The following is a 17,723-nucleotide window of genomic DNA, read 5'->3' on the forward strand; positions in this document are numbered from 1 at the left end:
AAACTTGAAGCATTTTTATTGACCATTGTCTGAATTCTGGCTGCCCTAAAGTTAGTCAACATTTCACAAGTCATTGCAGTACTACTCAATGAGATTACAACCTGCAGGGTGGGTTCAAATGATCTATTCTGAGGAACCATGTGAAGAATAACTTCACACCTGTGGCAACTACTGACACTCTTTACTCTTAGAAGCATTTTTTCCCAGAGTATAAATCGCCATTTGATGGCTTTCTCTCATGCTTTTTTTAATGCCCTACTCTGTATGCTGTATAGCAATTTGCTATTTTTGTGTCAAATTGTTCCTTCAGCTCTCAGTGTTGTTTGAAGGCATTTTAGGAGCTGCAAGTTGTTTTGAAAAAAATCAATTCCAATTCAGAGTTTCTGAAAAGGTTGCGGAGCCGTGGAATGAAATTGCCCATGGGCGAATCAAATCATCAAATTGTCTCTGAAACTTTTGCTCTCTGGTCTTTTAGAACACTTTCTCAAAACTTTAATCTGGAAAGTTATTGCAGGCTGGAATGAGAGCAGGCTCATCTCTTCTGTCTGTGTCGGGCTACTTAGGCCAGACCATTTCAGGTTGGCAGCTACGGTTAATGTCACACTCGGATTCATTAAGGCCTGGATGAAGAACGTGTGTGTATTTTCAAATCTTGCCACAGATTCTCAACTTGATTTAGAGCTGGACTTTGAGTGGGCCATTCTAGCTCGTAGATATGCTTTGATCTAATCCAGTTTATTGCTGCTCTGGATGGTTAGGGTCGTCATCCTGCTGGAAGGTGAACTTTCACCCCAGTCTTTTAAAGCCTCCAACAGGTTTTCGTCAAGGATTGCTCTGATTTTAGCTCCACCTATTTTCCCTGACACCCGACCCACAGCATTATGCTGCCACTTCTGATTTCTTTCCAGATTTAGGTTAATTGTGCAGTATTGGCTTTCCAACAAACACCAGGGTAGTTTTTTATGTAGTTATAAAGCTCAACTTGTGTTGCCGTGTGACCAGAGCATTTTCTTACATGTGCTTCTTGTGTATCCATACATCCACAGGTCTGCGAATGTGTCACACTCTTTCTATATTGAGAAAATGGATATCCCAGTTCTCTATGACATATAACTTGGGATGATCTGTTATAACTTCAAACAACATATTCCTGGCTCATCTTGGATGTTGGAGTCTTTATCCTAATAAGGAATCTTCACAGGGCAATTATTATCCCCAAATTTTCTTTAGGGTTATCAATGTAAATGGAGCTGCATACAAATGCATGCCACAATTTCTGAGTTTTTATTTGTAAAATATTTTGAAAACCATCTATCTTTTTCTTCCCAATTAGAAACTTTGCAGTTTGTGGTTATGACTTGACAAAAATGTCAATAAAAAAAGCATAAGGTTTGTTGTGCTGCATGTTGTTTGCAGTAGCTCCAATTTTGGAGGAGCCCACAGATTTTTATTTTTGAATTTTACATTTTTTTTTTTAAATGAATGCATTCTTTGCAGGCATTGTACTTTATACAACAGTCGTGGGCCCATATCAGGTACCTTGTAATAATATTTTGGGATTTTCATGAATAAAAACAGTACTCAAATATTTCAAAATTATGAAGATTTTTGGGAACAACATGGAGTTACTGGCCAAGTGACACATTAAACCTGCCATCATCATTTGGCATCATCAGTTCTAAGTTATGTATAGATCTACCTAATAATAATAATAATAATAATAATAATAATAATAATAATAATAATAGTGTACTATAATTTGCATTAGCAAAAGAATTTCCCTTTAGTGGATAGGATACCAGCCCAGGGGCCCACATTTTTGTAAATCCAGCCCTGGCTGCATGTAAGTGAGAAGCATGGGGGAAAGTTTATTATTCTGTTGTATCAGGAAATATGTCTAAGTGTGTGTCCTCAAGGGCACAGCCCCCTACCCTCGCCCCTCCGGCCCCCCGCTGACAAATGTCTTTGATGTCTTAGAAATACTCCATTATTCCAATCGACCCTGTTAGAAATGTTGTGCAGAGGTGTTGGCCAAATCAATCATCTGTGTGTGTGTGTGTGTGTGTGTGTGTGTGTGTGTGAGGCGGGGCGGCAGCGGGTGGAGGGTCAAGAGACACCCCCTCCGTGCCCCCTTCTAAATTATGTTGGCATGGTTGCCGTATCCAAGGCAACTCTGTCCCAAGAGTTAGGGTGGAGTAGGTGCAGCTGGTGTTTTATGACTGAGGAACGCTCTGTGTTTGTGGCGGATGAAACAATGTTTTGTTTTGGTTTTTCATATTGAATAAGAGTTGTTCATTCCTATGGGCTTAAATATGCCGGGTTTGTCAGTGTGCGCTCATGCTGTCGTGTCTGCAGAATAAAGAAAACAAGTCAGAGTTGTAATCACATGGAGAGTTGACTCAATATAAAACATGTGATCCTGACTCAAGGGGGATATCTGATTTCTATTATTACACTAGGAACTCTTGACAAATTTATGACGGGGTCCTTCATGGAGACGGTTCCATCCTATTAAACCCCGACATCAACATGTTTCAGCCTGTCTGACCCAACAGGAACCTGTGAGGGTAACAGATGCAGAATCTTGCTGGCATTCTCACCACAGCGGTGGTTTCACATTCAATTAAGTTGAGTTTTTTCCCCTCATATTGCGTGAAACAAGGTCATGCTGCTCCTGAGGTGCACACAGTAATTTTGGTGAAGAGCTGGATGCTTGAGTAGGAGCAGGAAGGCATGAATCCCCACCAGGGTCTGATATCCTGTAAAGTAAGAGCCTCTTAGAAACTTCCTTCCTTCAGATGTAGGCTGGCAAGCCGGGAATGTTTGAAATTCAAGACATTTATTGGCTAAACACAGTTGGTGACAAAGCAGGTAAGTAGATTTATTTTCAAGAAATTAGATCACTCTCTTTCCTTCTTTATTTTTGCTGAAATATTCATGAGGTGAAGAGACAGCCAGCACAGAGAGCGGCTGCAACGTGACTGCCATAATCAAGTGTTGACTGAAATATAACTGAAGTGCTATGAATCTTCTTTGACGCAACAAAGTTGAACAACTTTTGATTGAGTTTTCCTTCAGCACACTTGCTTATTTCTACATGTGCAGGAATTGTCTGGAAAAACATCAACAAACGTTTGGGGATTTTCTTTCATTCTTAGGTCTTTTTTTGTTCAACCCCAATTCCAATGAAGTTGAGATGTTGAGTAAAGCACAAATAATAATAATAAAAAAAAAGAAAATGACAATTTCCTACACGGTGGAATTGAATGGAACAAACCTCCAGAAAACCACAAAGCAGCTGAAACACTGAGTTTCTTTACATTGATGCTAGAAAGGCACCTGTTTAGAACTGCCTTTTATTAGCAGTAAATGGAACATTGATGGACATATTTGTGCATTAATGAGCTTGATTATGGCTTTTGACTAAATGTAATGTTTATTGGTTGTTTCATAACTGGTGACTGTATAATGTATTTACTGACGCAGTTGTTCACAAAGTGGTGAACCCATTCATGACACTCACCTGTGCATCTGTGGAATGTTCCAAACAAGCGTTTCTGTCTTTTGTTGCCACTATCCCCCAATTGGTTTGGAGCGTGTTGCAGGCATTAAATTCAAAATGAGTGAATATTTGCAACAATATCAATAAATGTGTTTATGCATTCAAACATTATCTCATCTTTATAGAGTATTCAATTTAATTCAAGTTGAAAAGCATTTACAGATCATCGTATTCTGTTTTTATGTTTCACACAACGCCACAACCTCATTGAAATTGGGGCTGTAATTGTAGTGGATTTGTTGGGCTTAAAGTCGGTTACTATTTTAGTCAAAAATCAACTTTCCTGCTGGAAACAAGAACTTTTTTTGAACATTCCTGAGGCACCAAGCAAGTAATTTAATCACTAAGAAAAATGCCTAATAAACTGGCCAGTGAGTATAAGTGTTTATTTTAAGTGGATTTAATAACTTTCTTGGACTTACAGTCAGTCGTGCACAACTTTTCTGACTAAGCCTCAGGTATTAGTAAATATGACATCTTAAATGACTTGGACTGGTAGCGATTAAAAGCTCAGCACATCTAACGTTAGAAGATCTTAAAAAAACCCATTTTAAATGTAAACAAACCAAAGCAGGAATAGTCGGAAAGAGTTGTCTTCCCTGTTGATTTTTTAAACTAACATGTTTCCTTTTCAGCAATTGTGAACTTTGTCATTTCAACAAAACCTCCATTTGGAAACCTTGAAGGTTTTCATTCTTTTAGTGATTGCTTGGAAAAACGTTCATCTTTGTTTGCGTCTGAGTTCAGCCAAATCTAAGCTAAATGAAGGGAGGAATGGGGATAGAATTAGTCGAAGTTATTTTGTTGCTTTTGCACTGTCTTGGATTAATGAGACACAGATCAGTGTGAAGCAAAACAATTTGCCTCCTTGATGCTTTGCTGAATAACAACAGAGTACCCAGTGAGATTTCATGCTGAGCTAACCATAAGTTTCTGCTATTTTCTTTTGGGCTGAAAGTCCATTTCTTTCCTACTGTTTCTCTGTTGCTGATTATTTCTCGGTTTCCATTGAGTCATGTTTTCCTCGCCTCTTTTTAAAAAAAAATCTTATTTCCTTTCTGCTCATCCACGTCGTGTGTTTTACTCAACTGTCAGCATGTTGAAGTTCTTCTAATTTCTGTCTGCTGCGTCAATCTTTCTTTCTTTGCTCCCTCTTTTCCTTTTCCCTTCCTGTCTTCTTTTCTCACTTTGACACTTTTTCCTCATCATTTTTCACCTTGTCATCAAAGAATTTTGCCCTTCTTTCAGGTTTCATTTTCCCTATTTTTTAAATCTACCTTCAGCTAATCTTCTCCTCTTCCTCCCTCCTCTTACCTGCTGTTTTTCCTCTTGCTTACTGTAATGTGGCTTTCCCATTTTCTTCTCATATCTGCTTAATCATTTGACTCCACTTCTTCCTCAATCCGCCCTTGTGTCCATCATTTGCCCCCCGCTGTCGTCAAAACACGATTTCCTCCTCCACCCGTATCGACCTATCTCGCCCAATCCCCCTGTTTTCTTCCTCATCCCTCCTCTTCCCCTCACCCTCATCATTATCCATCATTATTTATTAATTTCGTCCATCAGGATTACTTTCTGTCTGTTCGCCTCCTCCTGCCTCCTCCCCTCTCCTTCCCTCTCTCATCTGTCCATCATCATCCGTTGTTTTGACGTTTTTCCCGTTCTCATCTCGTAGCTGTCTTCACCCATCAGCCCAGTTTCATCTCATTGTCACTTTGCCATTCCATTTTTCCTCATCTTTCCCTCCAGCTGTTCATCTCCCCATTGACCTTCTCCTCCTCTCCTCCCCGTTATCCACTTGGCTTTCACCCCCTATGGGTTTATTTATCATCTTCATAGTTAACAGTGCAGAGAAACAATGAAGGTTTTTCATTATTCTTAATTCAATTTGACCTATTTTAATCTGTCAGCGCTATTGGAGGAGGAATGAAAGAACTTGTGTTTTTATGAAACTGTAAGATGCAATGCTCTAATGACTCCTTTTCCCAGGATGAGAAGAAAAATATTCACTACTGTTTCCTGATTGTATCCAAACATCCAGTAGCTCATTCATTTAATTCAATTACGTTCATTTATTTTGTGCCACATAACAGCGAACGTCGTCTTACTGTACTTTGAGACAAACAGGGCGAACTCAGATTGGGAAATGTAGAAATATATTATAAAATCAATCCAATACTATCCAGTAATTTGCATTCATATTCGGCAATATGCATGTTGACTCTAGTTACAAAATGGTTTAGTCAAATTTAGCTTAAAACACCAACTCATAAAATATCCATTTTAATATCTACATCCAAATTCCCATTACAAATGTGCCCACAACTTTGTCAATGTCCTGTTAATGTCGAAAAAAACAAATTTCATGAATCTTCTTCAAAAGTTCTTGCGTGCAATTAATATTTTACTAAACCAGGTTAAAACATTTTAACAAGATATTTTTGTTTATCTTTTTCAGAATTTCAAAGCGTGGCCATGTGAATTTCTACATTTTATTCTTCTATTTATGTATTGCATTTTACAGCAAGAGAACAATTTCATGTTCCATTTCTTGGAGACTATGCTACTTTCATATCAAGGCAGAGAGGTTTGAATCTTGGCTTTTCAAATGGGTCAAAATTTGCACTTGGTGAAAATGATGCCACCCAGAAACTGTAAAGAAAAGTCACATGAGCCCTCTGCATGAAGCCTTTTAATTGGATCCAGTTGTGAAAACTTGTCATTTTGATGAATCTTCAAGGGATCACAGCAAATCACACCCAGCTTTTTGTACATTTTGTAAATTTGTTAGTTTTCTTCTTTATATATACAGTATATATATATATATCTTTCTAGAAATAATCTGAGGGGGAAAAAACACCCAGTGATGATTTCAGCAGCTTTAAATGGACTTTAGATGGAGAAAAACTCAAGCAATGACTCTGGCACTGTGAGGATTTGAGTTTTCTTTGTGTTTATTTTAGGTTTCTGAGTCTATTGAATCTCCGTGTTGTCCTGTCTACCCCTCGATTGTTCCCAGCTGTGTCTCGTTCCCTGCTTTACCCTCTGTGTATTTAATCCCACCTGTGTTCCTTGTTACCTTGTCAGGTCTTACGTCTAATCTGTCTAGTCAAGTCTGTCGTTTTGTCTGCCGTCAGTTATTCATTTGTTCCAGTTGCTACCAGTTGTGAGCATTAGCCTTCCGCTCATCTGTGCTGCCTGGATTATTGTGCTTTTTTTGGATCATTAAATGATCACTTCTTCATTCCAACCTGGGTCCTCAGCGTTTTCCTCAGCACCTCACAACTGCATATCATGACAGGCACAAGTTGCTGAACAGATTTCCTTAGGCGCCAACACCAACTTTAGCTAAAGTCGGGAGAAAATCCTTATTACCTGAGCTAGAAATTGAAGTTGTCTTTACATATTAGGAAGGCTTATTTGATTCAACTTGGCGTGTTATGTACGGAACATATTGAACCATTTTCATATTTGTGGTGAAAAATACTTAAAACACACTAAAGACATCTAATCAAACAATTATCTGCAGAGTTGGCAAACAAAAAACAAACACTGGCTTTTGTTGAATACACATATAGAAAAATATGAGCAAACTAAAAATGCTTGGTGTATCATCTATTACATTTACCAAATGTTCATCAATGCGTGAGACACTTTCAGCTAAATGCAAAGTTAAGAGCCTCTGCTTATACATTATAGCATCCAGTGTGATCTGGTTCTGTCTGAGGATGTATCTTAGCAGCCAGAAAGTTTTTGTCTTTGTTAGATAAGGTCATTGTTAGTTATGTTCGAAATGTAACTTGTTGATGTAGAAATAATTATTTTCAGGACTATGTAACACATGGACACATTCTTTGAAGTTTTAACATTTTAAAACCTATATTTCAGTGTTGTGCGCTCTGTAAGCGTTTGGAAGATTGTATTGCTCATTGTCTTTTAGCTCTCGAGGTAAAGTTGGTTAACAAAGACATAGCTGAAAACCGAAGACCTGCCTTTTACATGCATAGTGGTTGTTTGGTATCAGGGTAATTAAAATGTTCTTGTTGCCACCTGAAGAAACAACTATTCAGCTAAGACACTGCAAATATGCTCCCGCTGTGTCTGACCTCTCTGTCACCCCAGTCTGCAGTTTGCCATGTCTATATCCATCCCTGCATGTTATTCTCAGTGTGTCATCACTTCGTGCTCTTCCACCACCAGCTTCCCACTTCTTTCTGTCTCTGACAGCTATGTTTCTGTCTGATTTGTTCTTTCCTCGTCTTCTAAGTTTTCTTTTTTCGTTCACGCTATACAGTGCAGCACGACACAATAAAATGCAGAATAATAAAGGACATACAGAGCATCTTGTTTGAGGTATTTAGAACCTCTGAGGACTTTGATTAAATAGTCCTCTCTTATCCGTTTCATCGTTGGATCAAAAACCTTCCTCTCTTTATAAACGTAACAACAAATTTCTTCATAACCTTGAATTATATCCTAAATCGAATTTGAAAGTGTCTCTTGTATAATGCAGTGAGACTTTCACGTTTCACAGAAACAACTCGTGCCAAAAATTCAAACTGTTGCGCTACATTAAAGGAGATTAACTCAATTATATTATGCATGGTACACTTCAGAGCACAATGTCGGTTCACATTTACCAGTCCGATGAAACAAACAGTGTGTTTCAGAGGTTGTTATCCATCACTGCACAGGAACAGGCAGCACACGACTGCCCACCGTCTGGAGACACCAAAACTAAACCTAATTTTTAACATAAAAATGAGCTGAGTTTGCTGCTGCTGTGAAGGGTGATAAATCATGAAGTTAAACAGCTAGGTGCTCTGAGCAGCAATTTATGTAAATTAGTTGCTGGAGCATAAATGCAGCAGCCTAAAACAGCATAAATGGTCATTTTACGTCTGGCTTGAACACTTGCCCTGAGATAGTGGTCCTAACATGTTTCTTTGGATTTAAGGGGCCAGGTTGACAACAGGAGAACATGTTTAGTGTAATTTACCAACACAGTGTCATCCAGTTTTTTTAATAAGACAAATGTGTTTCAAAATCTCTCTGTACTTCAGCGTACTATTAGGAGCTGTCAGTGCGTGAAGCCACGTCTGCCACTGCTTTTTGCTTTTTGACGCCAATCCACTGAAGGACGCTTGGCTCTTACGCTGTGATGGTTCACACAAAACAGACTGACGTGCCGTTTGTGTCCTTGCTCAGATATCGAACGATCTCCCTCACCATAGTTCTCATAGTTTACATAGTGCGACAGAGGAGTCATTTTAGAAAAATGTAATCAGTACGTTCATCATTAGTCATTTCAGAATCCCTTGTTATCCCACAGCCTGTCTGAAACACAAGTGCAGCGTATCAAGATGTGAGTGTGTGTGTTCATAAAACATGCATTTCAACTTTTTTGTTTAGTGTGAGAGTCCAGGCTGTTAGAGAGAGACGAAGCAGAACAAAAAACAAACAAGAGAAGAGCATCTCATAGAAACTGTAGGTGTGGGAAAGTTTATGTCTGTCTGCTTATCTGATCACTTGTGAAACAACATTTTGCGTCAGAGCTGGTTGTTGTTGTTGACATAGTTTTATCCCCACTTTTAATTCTGGTTTTTAAATCTTGTTTTTACTGCTATATTTTGTTTCATTCATACTGGAGTTTAAACTTAAGTAATGCACATGATTTTTTTATCATTTAAGAATTCAGATGTACATTTTGACGTGCCAATGTTGATTTTTAGATTACACCAATTTAAAAAAAATTAATTAATTAATTATTAAAAAGATTCTGTTAATTAACGTCATTAATTAATAGTATTGCTTTCTAGCCTTCCTTATTTGATGCAGTCATTCATAATCTATATTAGACTAGAGGCATTCACACGGTGTATATGAAAAGCAGAATTGTTGTAATATTATTTACATCATTTTAAAATAAGAACATGATTATAGACATTATAATGTCTTTGACAGTATATAAGGGATTACGACAATTGGCATGGGTACAATTATACTAACTGAAAACAGCATTCTGTGTTTAAATCCATCGAGAATATAAAACCTTGTTTTAAAACAAATCAATTTTACTGCAAAACATTCACCCTTCACATTATCTGCTTGCGTCCTGTTTAAAAGTAGAAAGTAGTTTCCTGTCTCACACCGTTTACGCTTCATGTGACTTCATTTTAAAGTTCTCTCTGACATAAAAATAGCTAACTTTGAGGCTTCCTTCTGTTAGCTTCCACACTAAAGAGGGTGGTGTTGGTGGGACCACTTCATATTTTGGCATGGTGTGTTCCTTGACCAGAAAGACATCAGATCTTAGAGTTTCTGGTTGGTAGTAGCTGGTCTGCGGAGGTCTTTCTAACTTTTCCAGTCTTTATACTTAGTTATGGTAATTCTCTCTGAGCTTTGGAGACATTTTCTGATGCTTAAATGCGATTGAAAAGTTACCTGGATTGATCAAACAGGCTATTCAATACTGAGTTATCCTAAAGATAAACTTGAACAGGATATAAAAACTTTAAAAGTCCAGAAAAGCATCCCTCTTTCTGGACCTTTGACCTTTTCGGGCCTTGCAGCCGAAGTGTTAAGCACAGGTTTTACACATGCTGGTGCATTTGCTGAAGTTTCAGCCTTCTCTGCCTACACTTGGTCTTATGTTATATTTATGTCATATGCTTTTCTTCTTCTTCTCCACTGCAGAGCTCATTCAAAATGGCCGTCTGCTGACGCTGCCTTTGGAAGCAGGAGACCTCCACTCCCTGCTGCCTGATGAAGACAGGAGGCGTCTATATGTGGCCATGAAAGATAATCTTCTCTCTACGAGTCTGGATGACATCACACAGAACCCGCGGAAGGTATGAAGTGGAAGATGCACACATACCAATAAACCAAAGGAAGATAACCATTCAATGTGTGTGCGTATTGGCGTAAATACAAACTGTTGTCACCCAAAATTGTGTCAAATAACAGCAGATTTACAAATCTGATAACTTAATCACTGACAATTTAAGAACAAAGTCACACCCTTCTGACTTATATCCCATCAGGAACCCTTATCTGTCCTGATGCCTGTAAGCAACTTACAGCAGTACAAATCCTTCTTTGGACCTTCATTTCTAGTTAATTCATTCTTTATTGAAATATGTTTCATTAAGCAATATAAAGAGAGTCTCAGCAGCAGAAGGATCATTTTCATCTTCTTCAACTGTTTGTGATGAGCAGTGGAAAAATAATGAGAAGAGGAAACAAAATAGAAGAATTGATTGTTAAATTTACCAAAACTTTCTTTATCTCTTTTGTAAAACAAAATGAAAGCATCTAAATGTACCGGAGTCTGATCATCCCACTGCTTTTTGTTGGACGATTCACATTTCAATGTTACTTTTGAACTCATCAGGAAGCCAGTATAAACAATTATAAGTGGTCTGCAGCTTTCTGTTAGACTTGCAAACATTCTAGCCTACTAAACAATATAATACAATAGTAAAGGTAAAGAAACAAATGCATTAAAACGTATTTTAGTGACGAGGATGGTACGACAGGTCTGAGTTTTGTAAAATTCCAGAACATAAAGAAAATTTTCCATGAGAGTCCAGATTTGAGTTGGGATCAGAAGTTACTGACATAAACTGGACTTGATGGAGAGAATTGAGAAGCCAAAGTCTAAGTATGTTTGTTCTGTTTAAGTGGCATTGAACAAAATGGGAATATTCAGTCAGCTGATCTTTAAACTGAGTTAGACAGTTGGTTATTTGGCATCTACCTCGTCCTAAGGGGTTTTTTTTATTTAAAAAAATGTACATGCATGTGGACAAAACGTACAAATGCATTAGAAAGTCTCAGTTTTGTGAAAAATCAGTGATGGTGTGGACAGGATCCCTCCGGCAAGAAGCGTACACTTAAAAAACCCCCCAGATGATCTCGTTCCCATGCTGCAGGCACTGGTGCAGCAAAACTCACCAAACATTGATGTGGATAAACGTCATACTCTCACACAACATCAAATACAAAATCAGTTGAACTCTCATATTCGTAGAGTTGCACATATGGGAGGAAACTGTCTACAGGAAGAAAAAAACCAAACAAACAGTATACACTACCCTGATGTTTCACACCACATCCAAACGGCCAGACAAACACGTTAATGGCTGGCTGAGTTCAGGGTCACAGCAAGGACAGCGACAGCGCTGCCTTTTCATAACCGTGATCTGTCGGATCAAATCAATATCCTCATCAGTCAGACGCGCACGCAAGCTGTCAGGGGGACAAACAGGTAGGCGAGCAGACGAACAGCTTCTGAAACGGACAGACACACCGGTTCTTCCAGCCACCCACCCACTGAGCCCGGCTCGCCGCCAGTGAAAGGAGAGATAATTTTAACTCGTGACTTAGCTTCATGTGGGTTTTGCATTTTCACATACAGTATTTATAGTTTGTTTATACCATTTTATATTGTGTGTAGTTATTTTCCCTCTTATGTTGTTAATATTCACAGTGCTATGTTCTCTCCTTTTTGTTTTTTGTCCAAACTTTTAAACACTGCGTGATTACATTGAAACTCTTAACAGATTGACATGTAACTACTGCCCCCACTTCATCCCAGGGCAGCCATTAACTATCGCCTATGGAGACTTTGACTTTGATGAGGCTACAGTTAAAAAAATAAAATAAAAAATACTGCAAAGTAAAAAAAACCAAAAAAACCTCAAGGCATTGTTTTTCTGTGAGCCTACAGCTGGCAGCCACCATTACCCAGAGAGAGGTCACCATGGGTTGTGTTGTGTTTCTGTGGCTTTTTGTTTTCAAATTTCTCCTTTCATCGTTGCCCCTTCTCTGGTTTCGCAGCAGAACTTTCAGCATTTTCAACACTTTTCTGTCTTTTTTTGTTTTGCTTTTTCTTTTCTTTTTTTTTTTTGCCGTTGATTTACTAGCCCTTCACTCTTCCTGCATGTGGTTTCAGATGACGGCCAGCATGCTTTCCACAGCAGGATAAATTCCCATCAACCACAGCTTTCACCTGGTGGTACTCTTTCAGCGGTGGTCCGTGTTCCTGTCAGTGTGTGGTACTGGAGATTAGGCCGAGTGCGGTCACTAATCTAATCTGATCATCTTGGCTCCGCAGCGGGCTCTGCGGGAATGACTGCATCGGGGAACGATTACGGGACATTCTGAAATTGTTTCCTAAAACCACCAGTATTTTGTCACTAATGGCTTTATTTGACTGTGCGTCACATTTTGTTTTCCACGGAGTGGTGATTTTCTGCTTGGACCACCAATTAATAAGTGTCAGATCATGCGCCTTTAAAGTATTAATTAGCGTTTTTATATCTTGGAGTTTTATGGGTTGTGATTTTTCTGAGAAATTGTTTGCTTCTTGTATTTTTTCAGAGCAGCCTTAGCAGTTTTCATGGTCATATCGCTTCTATCTCAGCCTCACGACTCTGGTCTCTGAGGGAATGACTGAGTCAGGGAAATAGTTAGATTAGTCATGTAGCTGCCATTGGAGCCTCTGTTTCTCTCTTGCTTGCACATTATCAAGAGCTCAGTTATTTCCTCTCAGTTTTGATTTCATCAAAAAGAGTCGGGGGGTGGGGTTGGACCCATCCTGGGTTTTTTATTTATTTTTATTTAATTTATGTGATATTTAATGTGATTATGATGGGCGATGTGTGTTGTTTTGATTAGTGAAGTCAGACATTTTCATGGTTACCAGTACATGTTTCATGGAAGATAGTCTTACCTGAACCTAGAGTGAGCTCATCCTTCCAGCCCCCCACCATTCAAAACACACACTCACATTCACACACACTTTAACAGAGTCAGAGCAAGCAAATCGGTTAGAAAACTCAAAGTTGTCACTCAGCCACAGGGGCCTTTCATTGTCTCTCTTCAGCCTAAATATGAACCCTGAAACTGAATCGCCTCCATTAGATTTTTAACCCTGACTCTGCCGTTAAACTTTATGACATCCTATGAAATTAAAACCACATGGTTCAATACATTTTATTAAAATTTTATGTTAGTCACTATTTTGTGACTAACACAAAATAGTGCGTAATTGTGAATTGCTGGAAACTAATTCTCTTTTTAAGTTTTTCTTTTTTAACGAACAATTTTGAAAATAGCTGCAGACATTTGTATTACGGCCCCTTTATCCATAATGGCCCAGAAGACCGCTGAGGTTCATTGGAGAAAGTTAATGAACAAACAAGGACACGAGGAACAGCAGGCAGGTCAGGGGAAAGTTGTTGAAACGTTCACAGCAGAGTTGAACTTATTTAACCTCATCTGACAATCTGCTCAACATTACAACCAACCGGCAGGTCTTTGGTAAATCTGGTGGAGCGGCAAAGATCCTCAGTTCAGGCATGAAAATCTGTTCACAGGACAACTATTAGTCATCCGCTCTACAAATTAGTGAATTGAATGATCTTTATTAAAGCTTGTTTATGTGCTGCAGTTGCAATACAGTTAAAGTTTTTAGATGTGCAGAGCTGGGAGAGCTACTGCATATCCTAAAAGGTGGGCAGGAATGCACTGTGTCTTCAACAGTTTGTTTAATAAAAGATATTTCCCAAAAGTCCACATTCATTCCTTTAAATGTTCATGTCTATTTCTTTATTTATTTCTGCTGTTGGGCACTTCTCAATGCACGAGGCTCAATAAAAAGCAGTCCAATTCCTTCTGCAGGTGCGGTCAAATTGTGAATTAGTCATGCTGTCACGGTCCCTGCTGCCCTGACAGTTTGGCCCATTATCAGCACTCATCAATGCTGCCAGTTGGTTTTTATTTTTCTCCTCCCTGAAGCTGTTGCTCTGCTTATTCCATCCAGATTAGTCATGTGCTATTGGCTCTCCCTTCCTGGCTGACCGTCAGAGCACCTGCTGCTTCCAATAGTTGTTTATCAGAAACGTAGCACGAGCAGGAACGCAAACTTGAACAGGAAAAAGATTTTTTAAATGTCTTTCTCTCTCTGTTTGTTCTTGTTTCTTCCCTCCTTCGTCTCCTCCTCTCCCTGTCTTTCCTTCCCTGTAGCTTTTCTGGCCAGCCAGTCCGGACCGGGTCCAAGAATGTCTCATGGCTGGGAAGGATTCAGAGGTGATTCCAGACACACTCACTGATTCCAGCACAAACACATGTGATTGAATAACAACAGCAACATTTAAAACAGGAGCTTCCATGTTTTACGCAGGTAAACCATCGTTTAGCTCATCTCAGAACGTGATTTCAGTCAGAATGTTGCACAGATCAAAATCTCTTGACTGACAGATCAGGCCATATCACCTTTCTTATTTTTTTTTCTTTTTAATTTTCCCTGCTGGCTGCAATGTGATACGACCAAACGAGACCTGCCTGAAATGTTCTGCAACAATAACCCCGAAACAGTTGCGCAATAGATTGCAATCTACTGCGGAACTGAAGCTGATTGAATCCGATTCATTTAAGGAACTGTAAACAAACAACACTCTGACGCTGGTAGGGGAATCAAGATTCAGGAAGAAACAAGCCGACACATTTAGAACTACAGATTACGATTGAAATTAAACAATTACTCTGCTGTTACTGAACACTCCAGTACGAAACGCTGCAGGTTGCTGCATTGTGCTAAGATGCTGCTCTCTTTGTGTGCATCTGTGTCCCTGAACAGCTGGATTGTGCGAACTTCCTGCGAGTTCTGCAGCCTTTTAATCAGACGCACCTGTACGTGTGTGGCACCGGGGCCTTCAATCCCCGCTGTGCTTTCATAGCTACCAGCATCTTCCACCAGGTAAAACTGCACACACCCACACACACACTATCAAAATAAAATTACATATAAACTTGGACTTATAACTTAATCAATGTGCTTCTTAGAAATGAGCCTCTGTTAAAACGATAACATATCTGTGCCTAATCTATCTTTTTCTTTTTCAATATCTCACAGTGATATTTACACACTTTAATGACATACTCATGTAAGTCATTGAGCGCACATTTACTTATGGCTTATAGGTCTGGTCCGAGTTTTTTATTTGTTTTCGTAAGTAAAAGCGTAGTAGAACACTGAAGATGACAAAATGTGTAAAAAGTTAATAAGGTTCCTCAGAGGTTCGCCTCTGGAGAACCTTCCTTACTGACGTATAGTTATGAAGAGAAAAGATTAGAGAAGTCAAATGTATCTGCAGATATTTCCGTAGTTAAGCCGGTGCTCGTCCTAGCCTCCATCCTACCTGTGTGATGGGGCTCCCATCCCCCTCATGGTGGCCGCTGAACTGCTGAAATAACATATGTGGTGTCTTCCCCCATGCTCACACAACCTGTGAGGGTTTACCTAAAGTCATCTGTCCTTCATATGTGGCAACATTATGCAGCTCACCAGACACCTGAGACTTAGTTGACATTTAAATGTCAAACACAGAGTAAAGCATGTCTAGAAGACGGGTGTGTACATGTGCCTTGTTTTCCAATATACACCCACACATAATATTCACTTAAAACACAAGAACTTTGGGGATTGTTCTCCTACCAGTTTTTTATACACATGTCTGGGTGCAATCCTTCAGTAGAGTGCTGAATGTTGTTTGTGTGTCTTGCAGTAGATGTGTGTCAGAAAGCAGCTAATCCCATGAAAGGCCTTGTGAGATCAGAGCAGACACGGCTCTTAGAGGAGCTGGTGGTACTGGCTGGTTTTAGTCTGGACTTCACACATTTTAGATTCCCTGCACTTAGCCTGATTAGCCTCAGTTAGCTGCTCTGTGTGTGTGTGTGTGGCAGCCATCTGTGTTGAGCTGGCTCAAACGCTCTTAGAGCTCATCGCCTCAATGAATAGGATTATTTTTAAATTTTACAATGGACTTATTTTAATATGCCTAACAAAACTCTGATCTGTTTCTGGTTTATTCAGCAGATTTGCTCGCTTAATCTCGACTGTGTGGCTTTTCTTTTTAAGGCAGAGTACCAAACTCTCTCCTACAGCCAGACAGAGTGTGGGAAAGGGAAATGCCCCTACGACCCTTTCCAGAAAACGGCTTCTGCAGTTGTTGGTAATATTAATTATTCTTCAATGTAATTAAATGCTGGTTAGAGTTATCAATATAAAACAAGGTGTAGTTATAATTTTCCACCATAATTTTCCACCTGTGGTTTGAAGATTTTTTTGATGTCAGGGAAAGTGTTAGGATGATCAAGTTCTTTCCAGCCACACAATTGCAACACTGACCCACATGTTGCTGCATACTAAAAGTTAGCTGGCAGAAGGACACTTTTAAGAAAATCTGAGTCCAGCAATATTTTTAAGTTCGTCTAATTGTTACTTGCTTTAGATAAAAGAGATGTTACATCTTTAACTTTCTCTGTCAACGCCATCACACAGTAAAACCTTCTGTCTCTGAAGATCATATTGTGAGAATCACATATCATGTCCCCACTTCACAACATGCACTTGATGCAACATGACTGACGGTTTTGGGTAGGTGTTGATGATAAATATGTCAGATTATTTTAAGGTTTTATAAAGCCTGCTAAAAGCATTCAGTGTTGAATTGGTCATTTAACGTGAGAAAAGCAGCCAGACAGCATGTGGGTGGGCAGTGGCAGTGTTGTTTACAAAAGCATGACTCTGACTGTGTTTTGGATATTTTTGTTTTCAAAGCTTTCCCATAGTATATTACCACCTTAACTGTTGTAAAGACCTTTAGGCTGCTGGGTATGTTTACAGTAAGTCTAACTAAAGAAGAGATTCAATGTGTGAATGAGAGAACCATGACAACTCTGAACATGTACTGTTCAGAGTTGTCATGCAGTGTTGAATAAGGATGTAATCAATGGTTTTACTGTTTAGATGGAGAGTTATACGCCGGCATCACTTCAGACTTCATGAGTCGAGACTCCGCTTTCTTTCGGAGCCTCGGCAGGCGACACGTCATCCGTACAGAGCAGTACGATTCCACCTGGCTGCAGGGTGAGTCCCAGAACTGGAAACACATTTGAGAAACTCAAGCAAGTGCAAAAAACAAAACCTTAAGAAGTTTATTGATAATTCTACTAAGAATTTTGTTTTATTATCAGTAGAATTATTAAGGCAAAATATGTAAAGGTCTCATTTTTTTCTGACGCCTTTTCCAGTCCACCTTTCTGTAATCCATGATGCTTTGCATGAACTGTGTTTACAACCTTCAAACCAGAT

At 39.1% G+C, this 17,723-nt stretch overlaps 1 protein-coding gene across 1 annotated transcript in view; it reads left to right on the forward strand.

Annotated features, from left to right (window-relative positions):
* The window catches only part of LOC102225267 (semaphorin-3A-like), a 66,824-nt gene that overhangs the window by 17,622 nt on the left and 31,479 nt on the right, over nt 1-17,723 (forward strand). The window contains exons 2-6 of the mRNA XM_005800132.2: nt 10,259-10,413; nt 14,594-14,656; nt 15,207-15,326; nt 16,488-16,581; nt 17,379-17,498. Of these exons, the coding sequence (XP_005800189.1) occupies nt 10,259-10,413; nt 14,594-14,656; nt 15,207-15,326; nt 16,488-16,581; nt 17,379-17,498 (552 nt within the window). The remainder of the gene's footprint in view (nt 1-10,258; nt 10,414-14,593; nt 14,657-15,206; nt 15,327-16,487; nt 16,582-17,378; nt 17,499-17,723) is intronic.

This window comes from Xiphophorus maculatus, chromosome 1 (assembly GCF_002775205.1).
Source record: "Xiphophorus maculatus strain JP 163 A chromosome 1, X_maculatus-5.0-male, whole genome shotgun sequence".
Classification (NCBI taxonomy): Eukaryota; Metazoa; Chordata; class Actinopteri; order Cyprinodontiformes; family Poeciliidae; genus Xiphophorus; species Xiphophorus maculatus.